Genomic DNA, 25,402 nt, shown 5'->3' on the forward strand with positions numbered 1-25,402 from the left:
GATAGATCCAATTGGAGTATATTTTTTTATCAGTTGCAATATTATAATAATATTCTATGCAATATTTATACAGATATAACGTAAAAATTGTTAGTTTTGAATTTGTTAGTGATAACTGTGAGTACAACAATTTATTTTGTTAACATGTGAAATCCATACATTTTATATAAAACAGAAACTGTTTTAATAGGTGAACAAATATTTATTTAAATATTTTTTTTTTTCAAAAAATGAGGTCATGGCTATTGCCAGGTGCATTAAGGAATTTCAATGATACATTTTTGTTTTGAAGCCTAAAGTCAATGTGGCAATGTGAAATAAATATTTATGGTTAATAATTTATTAGTTGAAATATTAAAATTAAAATTTATTAATAAAAAAATTGTATTTATATCAACTGGTTTATATAGCTAGTCTTAAATTGATTTGTACTTAAAATGGTAATCAACATAAAGATACGCATATTACAGGATTGTAGTTCTGTGGATCTTATTTCTTAAAATTTAATAATTAGGACACAATTAAAAATAGGATTGAAAGACGAGCGTTTTTATTTCAAAAAAAAAAACAATACTTCGAGTCTATAGTCTAAAATTATTCACAATACCATAATTATGTAATCGAATAACGTAGATATCATACGACAGGTAAACACACAACAAGCGAATCACACGAGTAAAATGAATTCGGAAAAATAAACATGGAAAGGCTTGAGTTTGATTGTTTTCCCGTATTGTGACCGAGGAAAAACAAATAATAATAAAAGAAAAGAGTACGCTGAGAAAAGAGACTAAAAATTCTTATTTACAATTACAAGGAACAGAAACTTGGTCAACTAATTACAATAATATCAAACAAACTTAGAGCAATATAATAATAATTAATATTTTAGAAAATAGATAATAAAATAAATAAATAAAAATTATTATATTCTCGAGTAGTTTGTATAATCATAAAAGCGACTGAATGGACGCATTGATTAATTTACGAACTGAGGTATATATTCAAAGAAAATTTCTTCAGTCTCTTTTCACAGACGGTCTTACAAATTATTAAGTATTTACATCTAAATTATGTTATTTTATGAACACACACAAAAGAAAAAAAAAAAGAATGAGTTAGAAATTAAAAACCGAGTATAATGGAAACAGTAAACTGTCCAAATATAGTTTACTTTACATTATAAGAATCCATTTTAATCGGTTTGAACGAAAAATTTCATAACGAGACCTAGTTTATATAGTTAACATCAATGATCGTTTTTTAATGCTAATTAATATGTAATAATGTTTATCATAAATCTAATGGCTGAGTTGCATAAAATAGATTCAAAACAATTTAGGAACCACTTTGACAAATGGAAAACAAGTAATTAAACAATTCAATGGACCATTAAAATTGTGTGCTCTTATAGATTTATGCAATTCAACCTGTATATTCTTATTAATAACAATAATAATGGAACTAACTAAAATAATAGTACTTGTATTATAATGAATGTATAATATAATGTAACATATTAAAAAAAAAAAATTATACGAGGTTAGGCTGCAAATATCACTCATATCACATGTGCCATTCCGACGACTATTGCCGTTAGCCAATTTTTTTTTTTTTTTTACTATATATTGTGAGAATACAAACATGTCCAAACGCGTTATCAGCAAACAAGCTACTTGCATTTTAGGAATTTTCTTATTTTTAGAAATAACATATTATGTACAAAAAAAAAAAAATAGAAATTACAATTACAATTTTGTGAATAATAAAAAAAATTATATAAATTTACAAAATATGTGCCCTGGAAGAGTTGATGGGTGGGGGTGGTGGGCTGGTGAGATCGTAAGTCTGCATCACCGCTGTGGACGGTCCGTTTCAGCTTTGTTTAACGCGCTTTCGGGGCGGTCCAATTGGCGGTATTTGCTGTGTGGCTAGCGCGCGAAACGCTTCAGCTATTAGGTGTGGGTGCGACTGTATCATGGTTTTCCAGCCAGTAGTGTCCATCACGTCGGTCGCATGGCTGTGAAATAGAAAATGGGAACGATATTATCATGAATATAATATATTATCGTCATTTATTGGATAATAATATAATCTATTATAATAATATTATATCACGACCGACAATTGACGCGAAAAGAGGACCGACAACGACGTGGGTTTCTCGGTTTATAACAACGCCATTACATAATATTATTATAATAGTATATAATATTATTATTCAATGGTTATAAGACTTTAGAGGCCAAACGGTGGATACACCCAATCCTACACGTGGCAGGTTGATATCGATTTTTTTTTAAACATCGTGTTACATATTTATTAATTATTGCGATGTTTGCAACTGTTTCTAAACATAATAATATAACTCTATAAGTCATTTCATTTCCCCCTGGCTGATCTAAACAATGTTATTGACCATCAATTTCGCGAAAACATTTATTGAATCTTAATAATAAATTTGACAAACCTATACCTTTACTGAATTATTATAATATTATGTATTTATGTAGCCGTTTATGGTCCGAAATTTAAGTATTTGCGATGCGTTAATTTAAATGCTAACGTCATTAAAAAATATTAATTTTTTTAAAATTAAAATTGGAGTTGTCCTCCAATTTTTTTTCATATTATTTTATATTATTTTATGACTTGTTGATAATTAATTTAGAAGAAAAAATAATAACTTATTAAATTAGCTAGGTGCCTAGGTGGCTTAGATATAGTGATTTTAGATAATTATTTTATTGCTGTTTAGTATATTAATATTATATAATCAATGCGTTTATATTTGGCGTAATGGTATAATGTAATAAAATCCGCCATGATAGGTATTTCGACTGAATAAATAGAATTATAAAACTATTCTCACAATGCTTTTTGCGGCCTCTATAATAGTCCATTGACAGTTGCGGATTTAAGGGGAGCCAGAAGGTCCCAGCATCTGGGTTAATAAATTGGACGGTTTTTTAAATATTTGTGTCGTAAAACTTGGAAAAAGACAATGTCCACCCCCCCCCCTCAAAAAAAAAAAATTCTACACCCGCCACTGACCATCGAATTAGGTAATAGGCATACAAGTATACAACCATATAATATCATTGGTTATAAATTACAAGTAGTAATAAAACAATATAATAAATGGTACCTATGCTGCTTTACTATACAATTTATTAGTTATCACTAAACAATACGCATAAAGCATAATACTATAAATTATAAAGCATAAATATAATGTATACTCACGTGTTAATAAACTCGATTGTTTGTACTTTCAGTTGGTCGGCACTGTGTAGATCGGCCAATATTAATATATCTGCCGCGTTGTCGATCGACAGATTGTTACACAGCGCTTCTTCGCACATGACTTTCAGCCTCTCTAGAGCGTACTGAGCGTGGAAAGAAAAAAAACAACGTAAAGTAAGTTTAAACAAATATTTAGTAGTAGTATTTATGACCAAAAGGAACAAACCTTGTCGGCTGCGGCTAACAAATCGTCCGCCATTCTCTCTAAATTCGCTGCCCGACCGGTGTAGATAAACCGAAGCATTTCTCTGAGGACTTCGTGATCCACGTCGGTAATGGCGACACGGTTTTGTTTGCGTTCTTCCATCTCGTGTTCAAACATGGCGGCGAACACAGGACTTCTCGCTACATATCAGTCAAGAAACGTAAGGAGATTTTATTATTTATTATATTACATATTATGGATTACACAATTCGCGCGATTAACGTGAACTGGCAATGCGATTATGATAATTACCGGCAAGTATAGCTTTGTGTGCTTGGAATTCTCGCCCGCTAACTGAAAGCGTTACATCACTAAATTTTTGTATTTCGAATAAATTTCCTAGATCGTCGGGCAGACGGCATTCAGGTACTTTAAATTGGACCGCATTTGACTGACCGGATATGTTGACACTATCAGCTACGACGCTTACCTGCAAACGAGCCATCTGTCAAGTCATTATTCGTGCCACTTTTTATTACATTAAAACTTTGCCAGGATTTTATTTTTCATTTTATTGTAGTTGGTAAACAGTACCAGTAATCGTTATTGAGATTTATCATCAATTATAATCATAATATAGTTTAAAAACTCGATAGTTTGTACATATAAACAAAAAGCACTTAAAAAATAAAATTTTAAAAGGTTTTTGAAAATATAAATTACCTCGCAAAATATGGTAAGTTTATCATCGGGTAAAAGACCATTAGCTTCGTCTAATAGAAAATCACGCCTAATGAATTTTTTGAACCCCCAATCCTTTCCTTGAACGAATCTATAAGCCCTTTGACTCTCTATAAAAATAAAAAATATACACATTCAAAACAATTTTCTTATACGCGTGAAATTTCAATTAATTACCCATAGCCTTAGTTTCTTCTCGTTTGGCATTTAGAATTGAGAATTTGAATTTCGCTCTAACCTCAGTCTTGTTGCACGAGACTAGTAGTAAGTACAAAGACAAATAGTCTTTGCTTTCCTCGTCTAAGCCTTTAGGATTCACTCGCAAACACCTAAATATAACATGGCATTACATACGCATCAGTATTTCATTTGGAAATGTAAGGAAAAAATAAAACAGCCGTATAAAAAATAAATATATAAATATTTACCATTTCAGTTTGTCGTTTATTCCGGCGGAGAATGTAGACGATTTTAAAACTTCGCCCATTTCTTCCCGACAAAAGCTGAAGTTGTTAATAGTCCACATGTAACTGAACTTAACAACTTTCACCTAAAAACAAAAATTAATAGGTATTAGTATTGGTATTGATATTTATAAAAAAAATAAAAATTAAATAGGTAGATATAATGAGAAAAAAAATGGCAGCCAATGCCAGCTATAAAATTATTGATAAAAATAAAAATATATTTTGCTTATTGCCAATAATAATTCAGATTAGTTGATTTAACAGCGACGGCTAAACAATCATTATAATCTATTATAGGCTGCAGCAGTAGTTTCATAACAATATCAATAAAACATTTGAATTTGACGCCTTGACCCAAATTTAATAGTGCTGAGTATAAACATCATACCAATGTGTGAAATAATATTCACAATAAATTTTTATTTTGAGAATTTTCAAACTACAAAATCACACTGTCGGTTATCGCAGAAGTGTCATTCCAATTTCGAAACTATTAAAAATATAATGCGAATTAAACGTGTCAATCACACCGCGAAGACGCAACATTGTTCAACGCGTTATTATTGCGCAGCGTTTGCGTCGTACGTTGAACATAATATTATCAATTATGTTCGGTTGTATAACTATTGTGTACCAATGGATCACAGGATACGCGCAATCCAATCCATATCACACGACGAATATAATATTATCAGCAGATTTCCTACATTTAAGGGTAGTATTCGAAAACAATAACATCAAATATTAATATTCGATTATTTGAAGCGTTTAAAAATATTAATAAGGAGCACGTACTGTGCGTGTAGAATTTGGGCGTCAAGAAGGTACTGACAAAGAGCGGCGGCGGAGTGCAGAGGTCCAATAAATGGTAACGAAATACATAGTTTTGGGCGTTTCGGCGAAATAATTATAGATCGTTTGTGGTCTTCGGAAATGTTTGTGATTGTGACGAGCAGTACGCATTGACGTGCAGTCCACCTCAGCAGATCGCACTCAAAGCATTAACTTTGTTATAATATATTAAAACGATCGTAATAACGCAAAAACACATAATTTTATAGTATTTGTGCGAGCTGAGGAACCATTGTGGCGTTAAATCAATTTAGATAGCGACGCGCGCGCGTTCGGGTCGGTGGACGGAAGGGAGGGCAGTGAGCGGCAGCTGCGGTGGGTACGCCGCCGCCCGCTGGCATAAAGGGCCCGAAAAACGCCGGAGCGACCTTGACGGCTCCGAGCAGTAGTTGGGGTCATCCTCCGCCGCAGAACGAGAGCGAACGGACGAGCGAGGAGGTAATACAGCGCGCCTGCCGCCGTTGGCCGTGCGGTGAAGAAAAGAGCGCCGGTCATCGGCCCCACCCCCTCATCGTGGCAGGCGCTTTTTCTTTCGGGCCATCACACACACACACGAGCGCACGCGCACACCACGCATACGCACACACACGTCCATACGCACATAATCGGGTCCAACGCTCCAAGGCCAATGTACTCTAAACGCACACGACGACGACGACGATGACGACAGCGAGACGCTACCGTTGACCTTGCTCGAGCGATATTGTATGCTATCCGGACGGGTAGAAGGGGTACCGGAAAGGCATATTATTGTATTCATCTTGTATCGGATATGTCATATTATAAGTGCCTAATACTACTAATACTACTACTACTACTACTACTACTACTACTACTACTACTACTACTACTATTACTACTACTACTTCTGTAATTAACGGACACTACCTCCGGCACCGTCGTCGGAAATTCGCGGTTGTAAGGATATTAATGATATTATATTATTATTTATTATAAATAATAACGTTCGATAAAACAAAATATATTGAAATAAATTTAAGCGGAGATGAGTTTGTGTGGGTGGGCATATTGTGCAATGCGTTTTGGGGGAGAGACAGAGAGAGATAGGAGGTCGACGACCGTCAGGTCGATCAGGGGTTCGTAAACGCGTCTCAGCAGGGAAATACGGGCGTTTAAATGTATACAGGCATATAATATAGGTTTACAGTTCGGACGAAAAAATGGCACGCGGAGGGGTGTATTCTGCTGTGTGGCGGCCTGTCACGCATCCATCACGCACAAGCGGGCGGCGCGTGCGCGCACGCATACAGCACGCCGCACACGATCTGCTCGCTAAATAATAGGAACACCGCGGTTAGAGGTTTATATATTTAACTACTAAATCGACACGCGGGGGGGAGCAGCAGCAGCAGCAATGGGTATTTTCCTCCGTGACCTATTGAAAATGCGAGGGATACGAACTTTTGAACTCGAACTTTTGGCCTTTGGGCCACCCCCGGTCCCCCCCCCCCAAGTAACACCATCGTTGTGGTGAACGGCGGAGCGCAGTTATCGATTCAGCCAAGGGTAAAGGGGACAGGCGGGATCCGCAGAGCGCAAAAACAGCTTCGTCCGCGCCGCCCTCTCCTTGTTATACCGATTCCACTTTCTGAATGCGCGAGGCTTGACGTGTGGTCCCCGAGCACTATCCTGAAAGGGTCAGGCCCGCGTTGTAGTGCGCGCGTAGGATCGATCCACGGTCGCCGTCACTCTGTCCCGCTCTCGTGGTCGTCTCCTACACGCGCCCACTTTTGGCGTTCACGTACATAACCTCCAAAACGCACGTCCTTGAGGGACACGTGACACCGCCGTCACCGCAAATTCTCTCTTTTATAATATATTTATTATACACGTGTATTAACACAGCAGGGGGAGGGAACACGGCCGCGGCGATGACATAAAAAATAATAGTTTTTTTTGTTCCGTTGTTAAAAATAAAAAAATTGTCGTAAAAACGTTTTGTAATTCTGCGTTAAAATGTGCACTTCGGATGGGTATAATAATATATTATAATGATAATAATAATATAGGCGTGGCCGCCACCGCCGTGTAGAGGCCAACGGCTCCGGAGGTCCGTTGGGCCAACGAACTTAGCCGCCCGGGAAGCTGTTTCACACATACACACACACACACACACACACACACACAAACGCACATATTATTAAACACATGAATACACATCCAAGGGTAAGGACGTTCACCTGGTCATATTATATGGCAAACGTCGCGCGGTCATCGTCATCGCCGTCGTCGTCATTGGTGCGTACATCCAGGGCGTTTATAACGGGAGACGCATTTTCTCGTGAGACGCAATAATAATAATGACCGGCAACAACGATATACAATAATAATAACCGGCAATAATACGGAATAACATTACATTTCGCGATAATAATCGCCATTGTGTGATGCGAAAAAACCTAGATTGGTAATAGCTAGTACCGTTTTTTTTTTTTTTTGGTTTAATAACTTCCTAATATTATGCTAGGCCATCCAGTGTAACTATATAATATTAATATAAAAGTAGGTATAACCGTCAACGACGACACCGTTTTGGACTTGTACGTATGACACCATGAATATAATATTATAAGGATGGTCGACGGGCGTACATTATAATATCGTTGTAATAATAAAATATATGAATGTGATGTCGACAATAGGGTTGGCACATTGTTCGTTCTTACCTGTGTATAGCACCAGTTCTCCGCCACGGGTGTGTTCGCCTCGGACGAAGGAGGCGGGCTGGGTACCCGTGATACGGACATGGTGCTGCTGCTCGGTGCACCGGCCACGACGGCGGCCGCCGCGGCCGCGGCAGCTGATGCAGCCGCGTTCACCGATCCCGACGAACCCGCTGCTACCGACACTCTGGCTGTCTGCTGCGGCGAGCACTCACTCACCACTGGCAGCCTGAAACAAAAAAAGAAACGTCCGTGTTATATTTTATAACATTCACTTCATCAAATCGTTTAGGCAAATCACGCACTAATGTACCATGTTTTTATTTATAGTTTTGAAAAAGGAGATCATCAATGCAATGATTGATAACATAATTATATGCGACGGGGTTAATATGTATTGTACTCCGGCCCTGTTTGCGCACATCATAAAACACACGTGTAAACAGCGACGACGTTATGTTGCTAAGCAATCAATGACTGCATTTTGAAACGATTTTCAGTTTTTATTTGGTCTGTTGATTGCACAATATTAGTGTGTAATAAGTGAAATAATGTTTTACCGGAACTTGTAATTTTGTAACGATATCTGCCACTCTCCCCCGATATCCAACAATAACAATAGGTAGGTTATTTTTATTATTATGATTCATGATTAAACGTTATACTCAAATGAAAATGAGTGTACCTATACAATTATTTTAAATATTAAATTATTTATAATGCCCATTTGAATAAATTAAAGGCGTACTCGATATATATATATATATATATAATTTTTATTTCGAGTGGGTTTTAAAAGTATGGTTATTGAGTAAAAAAAAATGTAGACGTGTTAAGTAGTGTTCGCAGTAAATGTTTATTTTTTTTACATTTAACCTTGTACCTTTACAATGCTTATAGTGCTGTATGAGCTATTCGTTGTGATAAATTATATTACAACATTAATAACTAAGTGAGGTTTAATGAATAATGTTCTATACAAAGACGACGTTTGTTCTCCTAAAACTATATTCTCACACGTGTGAGATAACAAAACGAAATAAAATCTCAAAAATGTCTAGTCTCAGCTCGTTCAATTATACACAACGTTTTATAATATATTATATTAAATGTTATATTATTATGTATTGCATTCATATTTCATTGCAAAGTTACGTATAATATTCAAGTATTTGAAAAAATTGGTATAATAATATATATAATAAACCTACTATTACTTACTTACAGCAAATATATCTTAAGATAGGTAGTAATGATAATGTGTCTTACAAATAATTAAATAATATATCAACAATAGAAAATTATTTAAATTCCAACAGTCATATCGTACATTCATACCTACATTACTAAGTAATGTTACATACAAGTTTACTAATCTTTGGCTTATCGTGAATAATATAGTACTACTATTGGATTTGTCTGATTGTCGTACCTTTGCAGTCATCGTATAATTTATCGGTTATTTTAGTAAGTACGCAAAAATCTTTAGACTGAAACTATAGATTGAAAACGTACACGCTTTGGCTAACAATGAAACAATATAAGTGACATGTCGCAAGTCTTACACACATACAAGTTAGAAGTTAGAAGAAAGTGTGATGTGCATGTACAATATGACATTTCATCCAGTTGTTTTAAAATCCAAACAAATTTGTAGCGTTATTTTTCCTTGCAAAAACTTAATCAAACGTGCGCTCTAAATAGAAACGGTCGACGAAAGATAAGTACGTTATTCCGCTGTACACAAAATCCTTGGTTCCCGGGTTTTTTTTTTTTTTTTTTTAATATACATTTATATTTTCCTGTTCGCATGCCAAGTCTCATCACGCATTCCTCTTTTTTTTCTCTCTCATAGACGATGCTAATATATACATACATAATACTGTATGTTATTATTATATGTATATGAACGAAGCCAGCGGCGGCGGCGCGTGCACGCGGTGGCCCCTGTGGGAGAACACATAGTATTGGTCTTGGTCCAGAAGTCGTTCACCTCTCGGTAAACTATGAGCCAGCGAACTGTGAACGACGCTGCTTTGGCCGGGGCGAGGAGGATGACATCCCGATGAACCGGTCGGTCGGTGTCTTTGTCCGCCACCGATGCCACGCGCCCGGTCATAGACATCCGGGCGGTTACACCGCGAAGATTCTACATGGGTTCAAGACCGTACATCGCCACCGCCGCGGCATGGGATGGACCGAACTTCAGTGCCGGAACTTCCGTCCGGCGCAGTACATTATCTTATTAGCGTCGTCGTGAGGTTATTATAATAACCGTATAATCACGGGCGTCTTTTAAACGAACCGCGTCAAAAGATGCTTTTATTATACAAACGATTTGGCGCTACGGCAATAACTATACGCGCCGCAATATTGGAGTATTTCCCCGATTCACAAGTTTAAGATTTTACATTATATTACATTTATTACTCGTACATTATTCACTCAAAATGTACGCGAAAGAAGACTATAGACTTCTGGTGATTGGGTAGAAAATTAACGCAACAATATTATAATGAAAGTGGAAATTGTCGCCTAAGCATATATTATTAGAAATGAGCTGGTAGAAAAATTATAACAAATATAACCGATTGCATAAAACCATAAAAGTGTGCGCACAATCGTGTACGCGGTTTAGAAAACCGAGAAATCGTGAAAACGCTTCTGCTGTTGGGACAGGAAGCGGCGCCTAGACAACGTCGAGTGAAATCACAGTTGTCTAATTATTGTGTTATATACGCTGGAGAAACGATTAGAAAGCGACGGATCACGAATTCAAAACCGATATCGAAAAGAGTTAAATTGTTTAATCGCGACTTGCGTGTAGGTAGAAACCAGGTGAAATAATATACAACATGTAGATTAAATATCGATTGTCATGCAATAAACAGTAAAACAGTATAATCTTTTAACCATTTTCAAAGTTAATCGCCTTTTTTTTGTTACTGAGAAATACCTCAAAGAAAAACGGGACCTTGTTAGTTAATGATCAATTGTTATTTGTAGAAATAAAAACGATACATCGTGTGAATTTGATTGCTTATATGTTTTATAACATTGTCTTTGGTGACGCGTTGATTAAAAATTGGAGAGAAAAAATACCATTTCGATATAATATTATGTCCTGTCGCGAACTGTTAAGCCGTTTTATTGACATAATAATATTATATCGAGCTCGCCGCATACTCATATGGCCATATACGACATATTATACAGACGGAAAATTGTCAACTTTACACCATCACCTCAGACCTGTAACCTGTTGCGTTTCCGTTAACCGCACGCGGATATTAAAACGACTACGACATGCCGTTATTTGTGCCGACGGCATGACGGCGGTTAGCTGTTTTATTCTGCCAGTCGTGCCGGTAGTTGTACATATTATGTTGTATGCATAATGAGAATTGTACACACGGCCGCCGCCGCACGGCGAAATCAGATTAACGGTGCACGCCCGCCCGGCTGATAAAACGAAACCAACGGTCTAACTCCTCAGTGGTAGGCAAACCTTTTTCAACTCTCAGATCACGTTCAAAAATTAAAAAGGTTTTTGTTAAAATATAAAAATTTGATAGCCTTATTTTTTATATAAGGCTATCAAATTGTAATCAATAAATAGTACATTTAAGAATATTCAGTGCAATATAAAATAGACAAAATTACGTTACATAAAATTGTGCAAATAACAAATGTTTAGTAAAATGCTTGATATGATTTTTTTTTTATATTGTTTATTATTTTTTCAATTTTCACATGTTTTGTGCCCACTATAGATACATGATGGACAGTATCATTGTTAAGCGTATATAATTTGTATATAATGAGAAAAGGCCTATTCACACGCGAATGAAAATTCAAACATACTGTACTTATTTTGTAAACATAGTTCTGATTTTTGAAAATGATGGACGAATTAAAAAATATTAATAATAAAAGCGATAGTTTGAACGAGTTTTTAAGAACATCTAGTGACTGTAAATCTATTATTATTTATTATTATGTAAACTTGTAAATCAATTTCCATTTAAGGTCAACATCAATATTATTATTATTAATAAATGGATTGGCGAGTAATTGAAAGTATTGTGAACATTTTTTGAAATTCTGAAATGTGTTATTTAACTCGTATTGTAGTGTCAAAAAAGCTTAAACAAATTTAACAGTTGAATATTAAAATGTTGACGATTCAAACCGATTTTTTAAAATCGAAAATGTGTTGGTTAATTTACTTCAATATAAGACCGTAATAGTCGTAACTTTATTTTAAAATATTCAATATGAGACCTCATATCACGGGAATAAATTGATTTTTATCTTGTAATTTTGTTTTGTATTTCGTATTCGTAATTTTTTAGCGGGTTGTGTGAAATTGACGGGCGGGCTACCGGTTGCAAAGTAACGTCTATAGTAACCTAATCTACACGGTCCTCGATATATTATATCACAGATACTATAATAGTATTATAATATTGTGGTAACATTAATAACAAAATCATTATAAATATATAATAAATAAAGATAAATGTATAATACATCACACTGGTTCCGACTTCTGAGGTGGATTAACAGAGAATTTGATTCATGGTTATTGTTATTATAAATTCTGACGATGTAGTTTTAGGTTTTTTAAGGTAACAGGATTGGGTATATATTTAAAGAAGAATTTTTGATACGAATATGTAACATTAACTGCTTATAGGTACTACATTATTAAATGGTAAAACCAATACTGTATATATACAATTAATTTAAATAATAATGGAAATTACTTACGACATAAACAAACATTATAGACTATAGTCAATGCCATCTAAGCAATTTTAAGAAGACCCATAACTAATTGGATTAAAGTAATAAAATACATTATAATAGAGAATGTACATTGAAACTTCATAAGTATATTATGTTTAAGGTATTATTAACATAAATGTGGTTGTGATTCAAACGAAAATGTTAAATATTTGCAATTTAATAACAATAATGTTATCGCCGTTAAAGACCAAACAAAAAACATAGTAATTATATTGTTAAAAATGTTTAAATTAAAAAGTATTTGGTCTGGTTATTTCACAACGAACGCGGACGTTTATTACTTATGTATTGTTTTGTAAATTGAGAGCAATAACAAAATATTAAAATCATAAACCTTCTCGAGTAAATACAAATATAAGCAATTGTAATACCTCATTGACAGTTTAAAAGTAGCATACATAGTACATACACATATGACTAGAAAATAATGTTAAATTGGAACAATGCAACATGAACCGGTTGACGTGACTACCTCTTTAGCGGGTCAAGGAGCTGACGGACTAGGGCGAAAAACGTTTGAACATTTTATATATTAAATAGCACATGGCCTCGTCGCATTTAAACCTCCTACAATATTTAATATATAGTATATATGAGTATGACCGATTACTTCCTTCCTTTCCAATAGGTATGAATTATATTATATTTTATATAATTATATTATATCATTATATTTATACAGTTATCAATTTCAGCTGCCCTATAAAAAGGACCATCAATAATAATGCCCTTACATTAATATGTAAAAACCATAAAGTATGGGCTGAATATTATATTGACTTATGAAAGCGCAGCCATCGTCTACTATAGTAGTTCTCTAAGGTCTGTATCTATATAAACAAATCTAGTTCCGAACTTTGTTTGATGCATTATTTCGAATAAATGTTATCAATTATCATTGAAATATTTCACACGAAATGTTTGGAACATAAAGTCGCGGAGCGAATTTTGTACGTGGCTTATTTCAATAAAACATGTTCAAAATGTTGTTTTGGATAAAGTAGAAACTACGCATCGCGATAGCAGCGTTGTTCAGAAAAATGGCGTATGTAAACATGGATACATTTGTTTGTTTGTACCCTGTATGGAAGCGACTAGCGAGCCTAAAGTATCAAAGGAATCAAGTTAAATTTTAGTAAATTGCATATATTTAAAAGTTATAACTGTTTATCATATTATTATTTAGTCATAATATTATATTGTAAACATTTGTATATTTCTTGTATTCTCATTAACCCATTTATTGCCACATAAATTTGACTTTTTTTTATTCTCACTTATAATCTTTGGTAGAACAAATAGTATCAATAATTTATTATTATCATTAAATTATTTTTATTTTTATTTATTTTAATTTTACATGTTTTTATTAGTAATATTTCGATTATATAATATATAAGATTCGAGAAAGAAAAAACCAAAAATAATTGTCGAGAAATTATAGATTTTTTCTCAATAAGACTTATAATACATATAAAAAACCATATATGTAATATAGAAATCGTTAAAAACTAGAAAGTTCGAAATAAGTTAATCTTGCCAACTTCACATTTACAAAATGAATAAAACAGTTTGTGCCCAGAAATGGAAAATTGTTTAAGCTGTCTCTCTATTTTGTTTTATTTTAAAATATATATATGTGGTACCTACCTAAACCAATTTTGAAACTATAATATTGTTTTTTGAAAATGTATTTATTATTTTTTTTTTCAGTACAATTAATTTTATGAAAGTTAGATAAGAACTAACAAACTATAGGAATAATCTTGTACAAAAGAGGCTTAATTATGTAAAACTTTAAACAATATTGTACATATTTTACTCTATATGTAAAAGTAATAAATTGTTTTTATAACTTCATAAAATTATTATTTTATATTTATAACATAATAAAAATAACAAAACCAAACATTTTTAATTACCTAATAGATATAATAAATGGGAAATTTCAATTTGAAATTTGAATTAAAATTAAAATGTTACATTTATGTTTTTATTAATCGAGTATTTTAGATAATGAATGTATTAAAAATATCCGACATTTTGATAGAAGTTGTAAGTGCAAAAACATTGTAGATATAGTTGTAACGATAATATTGGTATTTTTATATATAGTGAGTGACAACGTAATTAAGTTTTTGGTGATTTTAAAATAGTTTCCCACATTTTTTTTTGAGCATATAGTCTTTAGGTAAATATTTTGACTACTTTAGTAGTACTTGAAAATAGTTCAAGGCATATAGGAAGTAAATATACGCAATCGATTAAAAATTAGTTCAATCAAATGTACAACACCTTGTAAAACAAATAGGTAGGTAAATAAGATGAGAGGACAAAATGTATGGGAGAGAAAGAGAAACCACCAATGTCGGTTAATTGGAGCCGGTCGTTTGGTTTTTCATAATACGGCCGCGTCCTCTCTTTTAAGTTGGTTAACAGGTCAAGGAGTAAGAGCGAACGGAACATTCAATATTTCGGGTTTCTCGAAGTATAATAATGTATAGATAGGTAATGACAAAAGATCATATTATAATATCATCAATACAACCATCAAGTTACAAACATTAAAAAAAAAGCTGTTTATGGTTAGGTAAGAAAATTTTTTTTATTGTATTGTAAGAAAATTAAATTAAACTTAACGAGTCAAAGTTTAAAATAATAAATTTTGGACTAATATACAGATATATTTAGTTTCTAAGTAAAAATATAATTAATACATTGATACGTATTATTATTAAAATAAATATAACAATCTTAAGTTTAATTTATAAAAATTTTCGCGTTAAAAACTGATTATTTTTTTTCTAAAAATGTAGGTATACCTAACCAACCACTAACGTTATTATATTATTTTAAGGCATTCCGGTGACCCTCGTATCAGATGGCCCCGCAAATTATACAAATGAAAAATGAGGTTATGGCCTTGTTACATTTTAAATCGTCAACTTACTGTATGTTCTACAATTATAATATTTCGGAGATGAGTCTACACGGTACAGTCTTAAAAAGATGCACTTGTCTTAGTATTGTTTGCTTACATAATACATATCATGTCAAGGGTAACAAAGCCGCCTATAAGGACTTTCGTGAACTAGTTTACGAAAATATTCATAATTCATAAGGATTAAAAAAAAGTATAAAATATAATCGCGTGAAAAGTAAATTTTATAATAAATAGACAAACGAATCCAGGGCTATATTTATTTTTATCCTTGGAAAAATGTTTAATACTTTATATATTTTAGCCCCTGTAATATAACATAACATTTAAGCAACTATCTTAAAAAGACAAGTACAAATATAATTAGAATATAAAATAAATATTTTATTTAGGTGCCTACATTATTAACATGAAATAAATATTATAAAATAGATCAAAGGATGATAATATACGAGATTATTTTCTAAAATTATTTTTACGTAAACGTTAAAATTTAATACATTTCAATAATTTGATACATCATTAAAGGTAATTGTATTTTTTTGGCATCTTTAAAGTTGACTTAAGTGCCAGAAATATTTCAAATATGAATACATATATTGGGTATGGCAAACGGAAGAAAGGTCCGACCTTCCGGAAATAGAGCTAAGCAATATTCAAAAACCCTGAATCAGGTTCCCTAATTAAAATCGTTCACATGAAAATCCAAGAACCATTTAACATTTATTATATTTACTTAACACATTTACTTATTAAACATATTATTTAGTTATTGAAAAGACATTGAGTTAATAGTTTTGTAATATAGGTAATAGGTATTATAATGAAATATTATTTTCTTATTATTATTCAATATGAATTTGAAAGTCACATAATATTGAATTCTAGAGTATTTTAAGTAAATTAGTTAAATTCATTCGACATTGTTTCATTAAAATATATAATTATTATGTAATATGTAATTATTATAGGTATACCTATAGGTGGGTACTAATACGAGTTAACACGATTGAAAAACATGTATATTTATTAATTCAACGCCGCATTATTTGCGATAACTTATACAAATTATTATAATATACTAAATATCCATTTTTTACATTAGATTTATTATGCATAATTAGTGAAAATCAAGGTACTAGCAATTGTCCTAACAAATGGGTAAATTTTACCATCTTTATGATAAAATTATACAACACACCATATTGACAGCCACAATTATTTATATTATTTACCTGAATAGAACAACAGAATAATTATCATTCAATGTCCAAGTACTGAGAAATTTCATAATTTATAAAAATATCGTAAGAAAAACGTACGTATAACACTATATTATGACATACACTCGCACAACTGTTTGAAATGAAACCAACTCAAATACTAAATACATATAAAAGAATCCATGTTAAGCAACCAACTACCTGCTGTGGCTTGGTTTACCTGATCCCTAAAAGCAAGTTATTCAATTTATTTTTTTTGTACAAAGGTGAATTTATGAGTTGGACTCGAAGCAGTCGGGACACTGCAATACCATAGGAGAATTTAAGCCGTAAAAGAAAAATTATAATAGAAAAATCCCCTTACTTGTCTGGAATTATTTTCAAAAGAATAAGGGACAATGTTCCGACGCATTATTGTAGTAGTATCAGAATGCGTGGGTGTTGTGAGCAGATGACAAACCAGAGATCTTTAAGTAGGACAGATCCTTGTGCCACATGTACGGCGTGGTTTCAACACGAATGAAATACATCTAATAGTAATTTTTATATAAATGCAATTGTTAATTTATTTATTATGTATAGGTTTTCGTAAAGTATTTTTCACATTATTATTTTTAACTAAACCAGTCAACAAATATCTACATTCTACAATTCTACATAATTATAAATACATAAATATGATACCCATTTATTTAGTAATTCAAAATTTATTTAACATATAAACGAAGTTTTGAATGCATTTCAGATAAGTTATTTAGTTTTTTTATACAATTATTTTCACCAAAATGTGTTAGACGTTGGAGAATTAACCGTAATTTGTATTTAATTAAATTATTTATATATATTATATGTGAAAAATTAGTAATTTCATTAACAAAATAAACATCATAATAGAAATTTCATCATGTAATACCTCACCGATACGAGGATGAAATTATGAAAATCCCCATTAATTCATCCAACCCTATCAGACCAAATACTGCAGACGGGAATGTACGTGTACCTACCTATACGGCATATATATATATATATATATGCTTATTTTCACTACGTTTAGAATCATTATTTAGGCGGGTTCAACCCCAAAAGGGTCGTTTGTCCCTTCTATACTTCAACAGTTCAGTCCTCGTCAAACTACACACCCAAGATTGAGTAAGCATTTTATGTGGGCTACGATTTTGAAACACAATTATTCATTGTTAAAAACAATGTTTTGTGTGTCGGCATTATATAAAAATCCGTTAAGTGCTGTTCTTATTTTCTATTCACAAAAATATAGTTAAACCTAATATATAAAAAAAAAATTCATAAGAATTTAATGCCAATAATTTTAAGTTTTATAAAGTATATAGCATAGAGAAAAACATTGAAGAGTTTTCAAAATGGTATATCTGCAACTATTATTAGTTAATAGTTATTACTTATTACCTTTGAATTTCCAGAAAGACAATGACTTATTTTTAATAGTGCGAATCTCTGTTTGCGATTAAGCTATTAATATTTTTACCATCTGCCACAGCCCACATATTATAGGTTGAATAATAAATGATGAATAGGCATACAAATGTTTAAAATTCTGATTTTGAATAAAAATAAAAAACAAAAATAATGTCTATCTGAATAATATTATTTCATAAAATATTAAATTAGGCATTAAATAATCTACCTAGTAATAATAATGATATAAGAAATACGCCTATTATAACATGATATTCATCCAACCAACAAAAACATTTAGCTGAGAATATTTTTCTAAATACGTAACTCTGTGTAATGTTCTTAGTATGTTTTTAATTCAAATATTATAATTTTTATTTAAAAAAATTTAGAATAACTAATAAGAACAAGAATTTTTAAATTTAATATTAGGATTGAACACCTTGTATAAAAATAAAGCATATTATAGATTTTTCGTTTGTTAGCAACAGACCGGCCTTGTAGTCGGATGACATTGCTTGGGACGCACCGGTCGTCCTTGCTAGGTGCAATTCTTCCTGCAATAGCCCAACCTCTGGCTCAACCAACTTGACAGAACAAAATTCAATTTATTTCCACAAATTATTATTATTTGTGAAGTTTGAAATAATCCTTAAAATATTTATATGATACTATTGTTTGATTACACCGATAAATTGTAGCTAATGTAATGAAAACGAAACATTTGTAGAGAACAATTAAATATTAATACCTATGACAAACAAACATCCGTGGCCTCCAGACAGACGCTGTTTAAATTTAACCTCATCATAAATAATCTTATGTGGTATAACCAAACTAACAAATAATAATCCAACGTAAATAATAAATAATACATTAAACCATAGATATTTAAACAAAATTCACGGTTTTTCAATAGTACTAATAATTAATTATAAGTATTAGGTAGGTATGTTAATTACAAATACAAGTGAATTAAAAAAGTTATAGATAAAGATTTATAAAAAAATCTATAAAGATTATTATTTTTTATGATGTTATACTGCTAACAAGTTGTACTGTTGTTCTTTAAAATAATTGATATTTATCACGTTCACTTTAAGGGCTAATCGTATACTTATTCGTTTTTCGAGAATCTTTTTATTTTTAGAACTAGGTTTTCGATATTTATAGAAAAGTTGCAAGTTGCAATAAACATTTTCATCTTAATAAAATATAAATAATATATGTTTAAGTAAACACAATATTAACATAAGGTATGTTTAGGTATATTTAAAAAATATTATATAAAGGGAGTGTTATATCCCGTGACCTTGTTTCTACAATAGTAATGAATTATTATATACACCTCTAACCACCCCACAAAAATGCACCTACCGTAAAGCACCAATTTAACAAAAAAAACCGTTGCTAGCTTACAGCCTAAATAATACATAACTCAGTTATTTGTTAAAATAAAAAATAATATTCTCATCATAAATATTTCAATTTGTAAATAATATAGTACATTAGTACAGATTACAAGATAAGACTAAGTTGTTTCGGATAGGAATACTCCTGTATTTAATATTAATATTAATATTGTGAAATTTACCAACTTAGGCAATATATTTTAGTCTTAAGTGTATTTCAAATGTTTCCTACAAATAATCTGCGTGGGAAGGGGTCGCATAGTATATGACGTAAATTAGAGGCCAATATGTAACCTTGATAATGATTGCGATTTCGACCCAAGTTTATCATAGTTGTAAATGAGAGATGTTTCAATGTTAATACAGTATTGTAATCAAAACATTTTAAAATGGATAATAAAGAAAAATTACAAAATAAATAATAAATGGACAATTTTTTTCTTGATAACAACATGATTAGACTTTAAAATAAACAATAAAAATAACAATATTGAGGATTAAACATATTACATTTATATATTAAGTTTATAATTCATTAATACAGGTTGTTATAAAATAATAATTTAGTAAAAATATATTTGAAACGGGACTGATTTTATGAATGAAAATAATGACGAAAAACAAAACAACATTTTGATAAGGTACCCACAACATTCAACATTTTAATAAGCATGATAAGACTAATATTTTTTACTAAGCCGTTAATTTTAAAATACAAAATGAATTTACCAACAGTATTTTCTAAGCCAAAAATGTACTGAATAAAATAAACATTTAGGTTGTAAATAGTAAGAGGCCATAATTTTAAATAAAAATTAGCTCAGGCATGAAGTATACTGTGATAAATGTACCTTTCAGACTTCGTGTTCAATCACATTGTTTCTAAAATCACCAAACGTGTAAAAACTACTTTAAAAAAGTTAATCGTTATATAGATATTGGAGGAGACTCAAGGGCAACCTTGGCTATGACATTGTATCATTACAACTCTTGATTGTGTTTGTTGTATTCTCGTACGTCGATTGTATAAATTAAAATTAACACTGTTTAATATTTTAATTAAAGTGGTCGAAATTGAAGGGCTGTTCAAACGCATCTATACAATATTATAGCCAATATTATATATTATAAGAATTTTGTAGTCTATATTATACTACCTAAAATAAATGGCAAAAAAATGAACCTAATGCTTTTCCAAAATAAAAATTAATAATAATTGAACTCACCTGGCTAAAGCCATCCTAAAACATGTATCGATGTTTATGTTCAATTTTACTTTTGAGTAATCCACTTTTGGCACAGCCACTTTATAAACTTGTATAAAAATATCGAGAATATTGCACTATATTTTTTCACTTTTTAAGTTAAATTTAAAAACTTAACATTTGGCACTGTTACAGAAATTATAAATAAAATAGACAAATTTTGTATGGAAAAAATATTATTATTTAAACGAAGATAACCTTTGACCCGGCTATTCTAATACGACACGTTTTTGGACAGAATCGCACAAGCCAGCGGACACCACACCGGGCTGGAACGGAATGAAACAAACGTAGTGGATACCATAGTGAGGCACGAGGTTAGTGTTTTCGGAGGGGAAAAGTATAAAGCAGTGCGTACGAGTACAATAATAATTTATAATGCGTACAATAATTGTATGAAGTTTTATAATTTATAAATTTATAATAATACGGTATGGATGATAATAATATTATATTAATATGCATGATACAATATTATGTTTTTATGATTTTTACTGTTTAATCTATAAGCGTATAACAAATGCACTATCTACTCATTATAAAATATGAATTATACTTTAAAATTTAAATACTATAATCCTAAATGCATTAATCAAAAACTAGAAAGACGAAAAGTTTATGAAAAATTGGATCTTATAGAGGTTAAACCCACATGAATTTTCATATTTTAAAACTGTAAGCGTGTATTTGATCGTATTAACACAGTTTTGACAGGGATTTGAAGTATTTTGGGGGCCAAGATTTTTATTTAAGATTCTGAGCGGAGCGATGAATGTATTAATCTTACAAGTTACATTAATGTTTTTTTTTTAGTGTCCGTCACCACCGTTTGGGGCGGTAAAACTGCTTCGATTTTCTTTAACAGTATATTGTTTGATGGGAAAGTGAATCTAGTAGGTGCACTCGAGAGGTCAAAATTTAAAATTCGTAATAGTTTTCAAAAACGCCGCGAAAAAAACATAAAAATTAAGGAAAAACAGGAATTTTAATGCAAAATCGATTTGGTTTTTGGTGTAACTCTAAACCAAAATGAACGTATATACATAAAATGTTCACTGGTTGTTTATATTCGCATTTTCTATACACGATAAAAAATAAAAAATATTTTGATTTGTCTTGAACCGTTTACAGACATTTTCAGTTTCCAATTTTATTAGTTTTTTTTCTATGAATGTCAATGAAATTGATTTGTTGGGTTAAAAAACTTAAAAATGTTATACAAGGCTCCTAATATATTGTTACAACGTTATTTGAAAAATATTAAAAATCCATACTCACAATATTTTTATATAAGCCATTTAAGTATAAATCTTGACAAAATACGTAAAAATTAGTAAATTATTTTGAGTTAAAAATGTATCTTTTTAAATCTAAGATTTTAAAATGTAATACATGATTCCTCATAATTTTATCTACCTTTATCAAAAAAAAAGTCTACAAGAAAGTAAAATTAAATTTTTATGATCTTTTAAAGTTCATATTTTTACAACATTGGATATACACACGATTTCTCATGTAGCGATTTTCTTATTTTGTTGTAATTCAAAACCTAATAACTGTAGACTTTTGAAAATTACACTGGATGTTTATATTTTCATTTTCTATGTACCATACAATTTTGAAAATATTTTAACTCTTTTTTAGTTATTAACGGACAATTTAAAAATGTTTAGTTTTTTAACTATTATAATATCAATAAAACTTTATTTTTTGGGCCAAAAAGCGTGAATATGTAATAAAAGGCGCCTGATATATTACATTGTTACAATAGCAGTTTAAAAGTATTAAAAATACATAGGCACAATTTTTTTTTATAAGCATTAAAAGTTCGAGTTTTGACGAAATTTATCAAATTGAAGATTTACAAATTATTCAGTAGTTAAAAATTTATAAAATGTTCAACTTTTATACCTATGGATTGAAAAATTTAAAACAGGGTTACAATAAATTACTTTATTTACAATAATATCATAAGACTAATCTAACCGTCTTCGCTCAGAATATTTTTTCTTAAGCAATGATATTATATCATCGAATTCAAATTTAAAACAATCCATTACAGTGACCCACTTGTAACATACTGTTCAGCAGAGCGACATCCACTTTCCCACTTTTTTTATCTTGTATACGATTAATTTGAAATAAATAAACATAAACAACAATTGTATTACACTATATTCAAAATTAATTTATAAAATATACTAAATAGTATTACATACGATACACCCAATATAGCTGTTATACTTGAAATCGTATTATATATTTTATAGCCGTCCCTCCCAGCGTTGCCCATGCTAAAGATTTGTTTATTTTTTTTATAAATATATTTGTAAAAAAAATAATATACCATATATCTATTAATTATAATACTAATGTAACCAATGGTAACCACATAAATTAACAAAAAAAAATCATGTGTGAGCTACCCTTTTCTTACCAACCACATGGGTTTATAAGATAAACCATCAACACCCTCCGAGTCTCAAGGAATCTATTGGTATAACTTTTTGTTGAAAACAGTCCAGTAGTTTTTGAGTCTATTAATTTCAGATAAACCAACGGGGGTTAAAAAATTAAAATACAGTGACCAGATATCAACATAAGTTTAAATTATTATAATATCCCATCAGTTATATTATATTATGAAACCTATGGCAACCATTTATAAAAAAAAGTATACATTTCTACTTATTTACTAATATAACTATATATATTATTATATTAATGGCAACCACTTATAACTTTAAAAAAATCACTTTCAGTTATTCCCATTTTACTAGCAACTTTTCTAATTTTTTTTCGTTAAATCCTCATTTAGAATATTACGAAAATTTAAAAAAAAAATTAGACAAATTGGTCCGACACTCCGACCATTCTCGATTTTTTTTTTTTTTTTTTTTTTTTTCGTTTGAACCGACAGCAGAGGAGAATCTGTGTGAACACTACTACTCCTCTGCTGACCATTCTCGATTTATGCGGTTACAAACGGACAACTTTTCATTTTTATTATATAGATTATTTTACAACTACAACTAAAAAGTGATTTTGAAAACTATTTTTTAAGTAATATATTTATGGTTTTTATTTTAAACATTATTCATTTAATAATTTTTACTTATCTGAAAGTGGAATAGTATTGGAAACTACGTGATCATAATTATGTAATAAGTTGCAAAAATATTGAAAAAAAAAAAAGTTGTGATGTAATATAGGTTATACATTTAAAAAACTATAAACGGTATAGCTATTTCTATAGAAATTGACAATTTAGGCTGAGTGTTATTGTGATTTTAGTTATATTATAAATTTAAATAAAAAATGTTTTAGTAAAAACAAATCGGCATTTATTTTTTCGACTAACATAACGGCTTATTGGATATTTTTATTATGGCTTTTTTTCTGTAATAAAATCTAGAATATACATATATAGATTTCAAACAAAAAACTATTAATATGAATCACAATAACATTTGTGCTATTAAAATTATTTTTCTAGTTCAACTGGGAACATTATTATTGAAAGCTGATTAATGTAACGGATAAAATGCAATTGAACGTAAATTAGTTTATTTTTTTTAAATGCATTGCATTAGGTTATGATATTTTCCTTAATATTTCAAAGCGTTATCTTTTAATTTATTATTATTCAAGAAACGCTTAATTGATAATTAATATTTAATAATAATATTGGACTAATAAAAATATAGGTCAGAGAAATTAAATCTTATGTCTATGGTAGAAATGAAATTCCATTACACCCCACCACTTTAAATATGTATGTTTATATTGTATATACATATATATATATAATATATATCTATATATTCTCATGGGACATAATATATTATATCATATAATATAAATTATAAATTTAATACTGAAATCGCTATTTGTATTTTTATGACTATTAAAATATATAGATCTAAAATCATTTTCATTTAACATTTAAATTATATTCGTTAAAAAAGTAATTTAAGCATTAAATTTTACAATGTATAGTTTTAAAGCCGAGTTATTTTTAAGGACATAATAATAATTATGCTTTTACATAAATGACTTAATTTCTTTTTATCATTTATAACTGCTTTATGAAAAACGTCTAAGTTGGACACCTTAT

The 25,402-nt window shown here is 30.6% G+C and overlaps 1 protein-coding gene across 4 annotated transcripts in view; it reads right to left on the reverse strand.

The window, feature by feature from the left end:
* Positions 1–528: 528 nt before the first annotated feature.
* Positions 529–25,402, reverse strand: part of LOC132947959 (protein roadkill) — a 50,285-nt gene continuing 25,411 nt past the window's right edge. For 2 of the 4 annotated variants that reach the window (XM_061018231.1, XM_061018229.1), the window contains 8 exons: positions 8,199–8,424; positions 4,621–4,742; positions 4,370–4,521; positions 4,175–4,302; positions 3,764–3,956; positions 3,473–3,651; positions 3,247–3,389; positions 529–2,020 (listed from right to left, as the gene is read on the reverse strand). In XM_061018231.1, coding sequence (XP_060874214.1) covers positions 1,876–2,020; positions 3,247–3,389; positions 3,473–3,651; positions 3,764–3,956; positions 4,175–4,302; positions 4,370–4,521; positions 4,621–4,742; positions 8,199–8,279 — 1,143 coding nt within the window. In that variant the 5' untranslated portion in view covers positions 8,280–8,424 and the 3' untranslated portion in view covers positions 529–1,875. Of the gene's footprint in view, positions 2,021–3,246; positions 3,390–3,472; positions 3,652–3,763; positions 3,957–4,174; positions 4,303–4,369; positions 4,522–4,620; positions 4,743–8,198; positions 8,425–21,246; positions 21,575–25,402 lie in introns of those variants that run through there. The other 2 variants (XM_061018230.1, XM_061018227.1) reach the window with 2 other exon arrangements.

This window comes from Metopolophium dirhodum, chromosome 6, assembly GCF_019925205.1.
Source record: "Metopolophium dirhodum isolate CAU chromosome 6, ASM1992520v1, whole genome shotgun sequence".
NCBI classification, from domain to species: Eukaryota; Metazoa; Arthropoda; class Insecta; order Hemiptera; family Aphididae; genus Metopolophium; species Metopolophium dirhodum.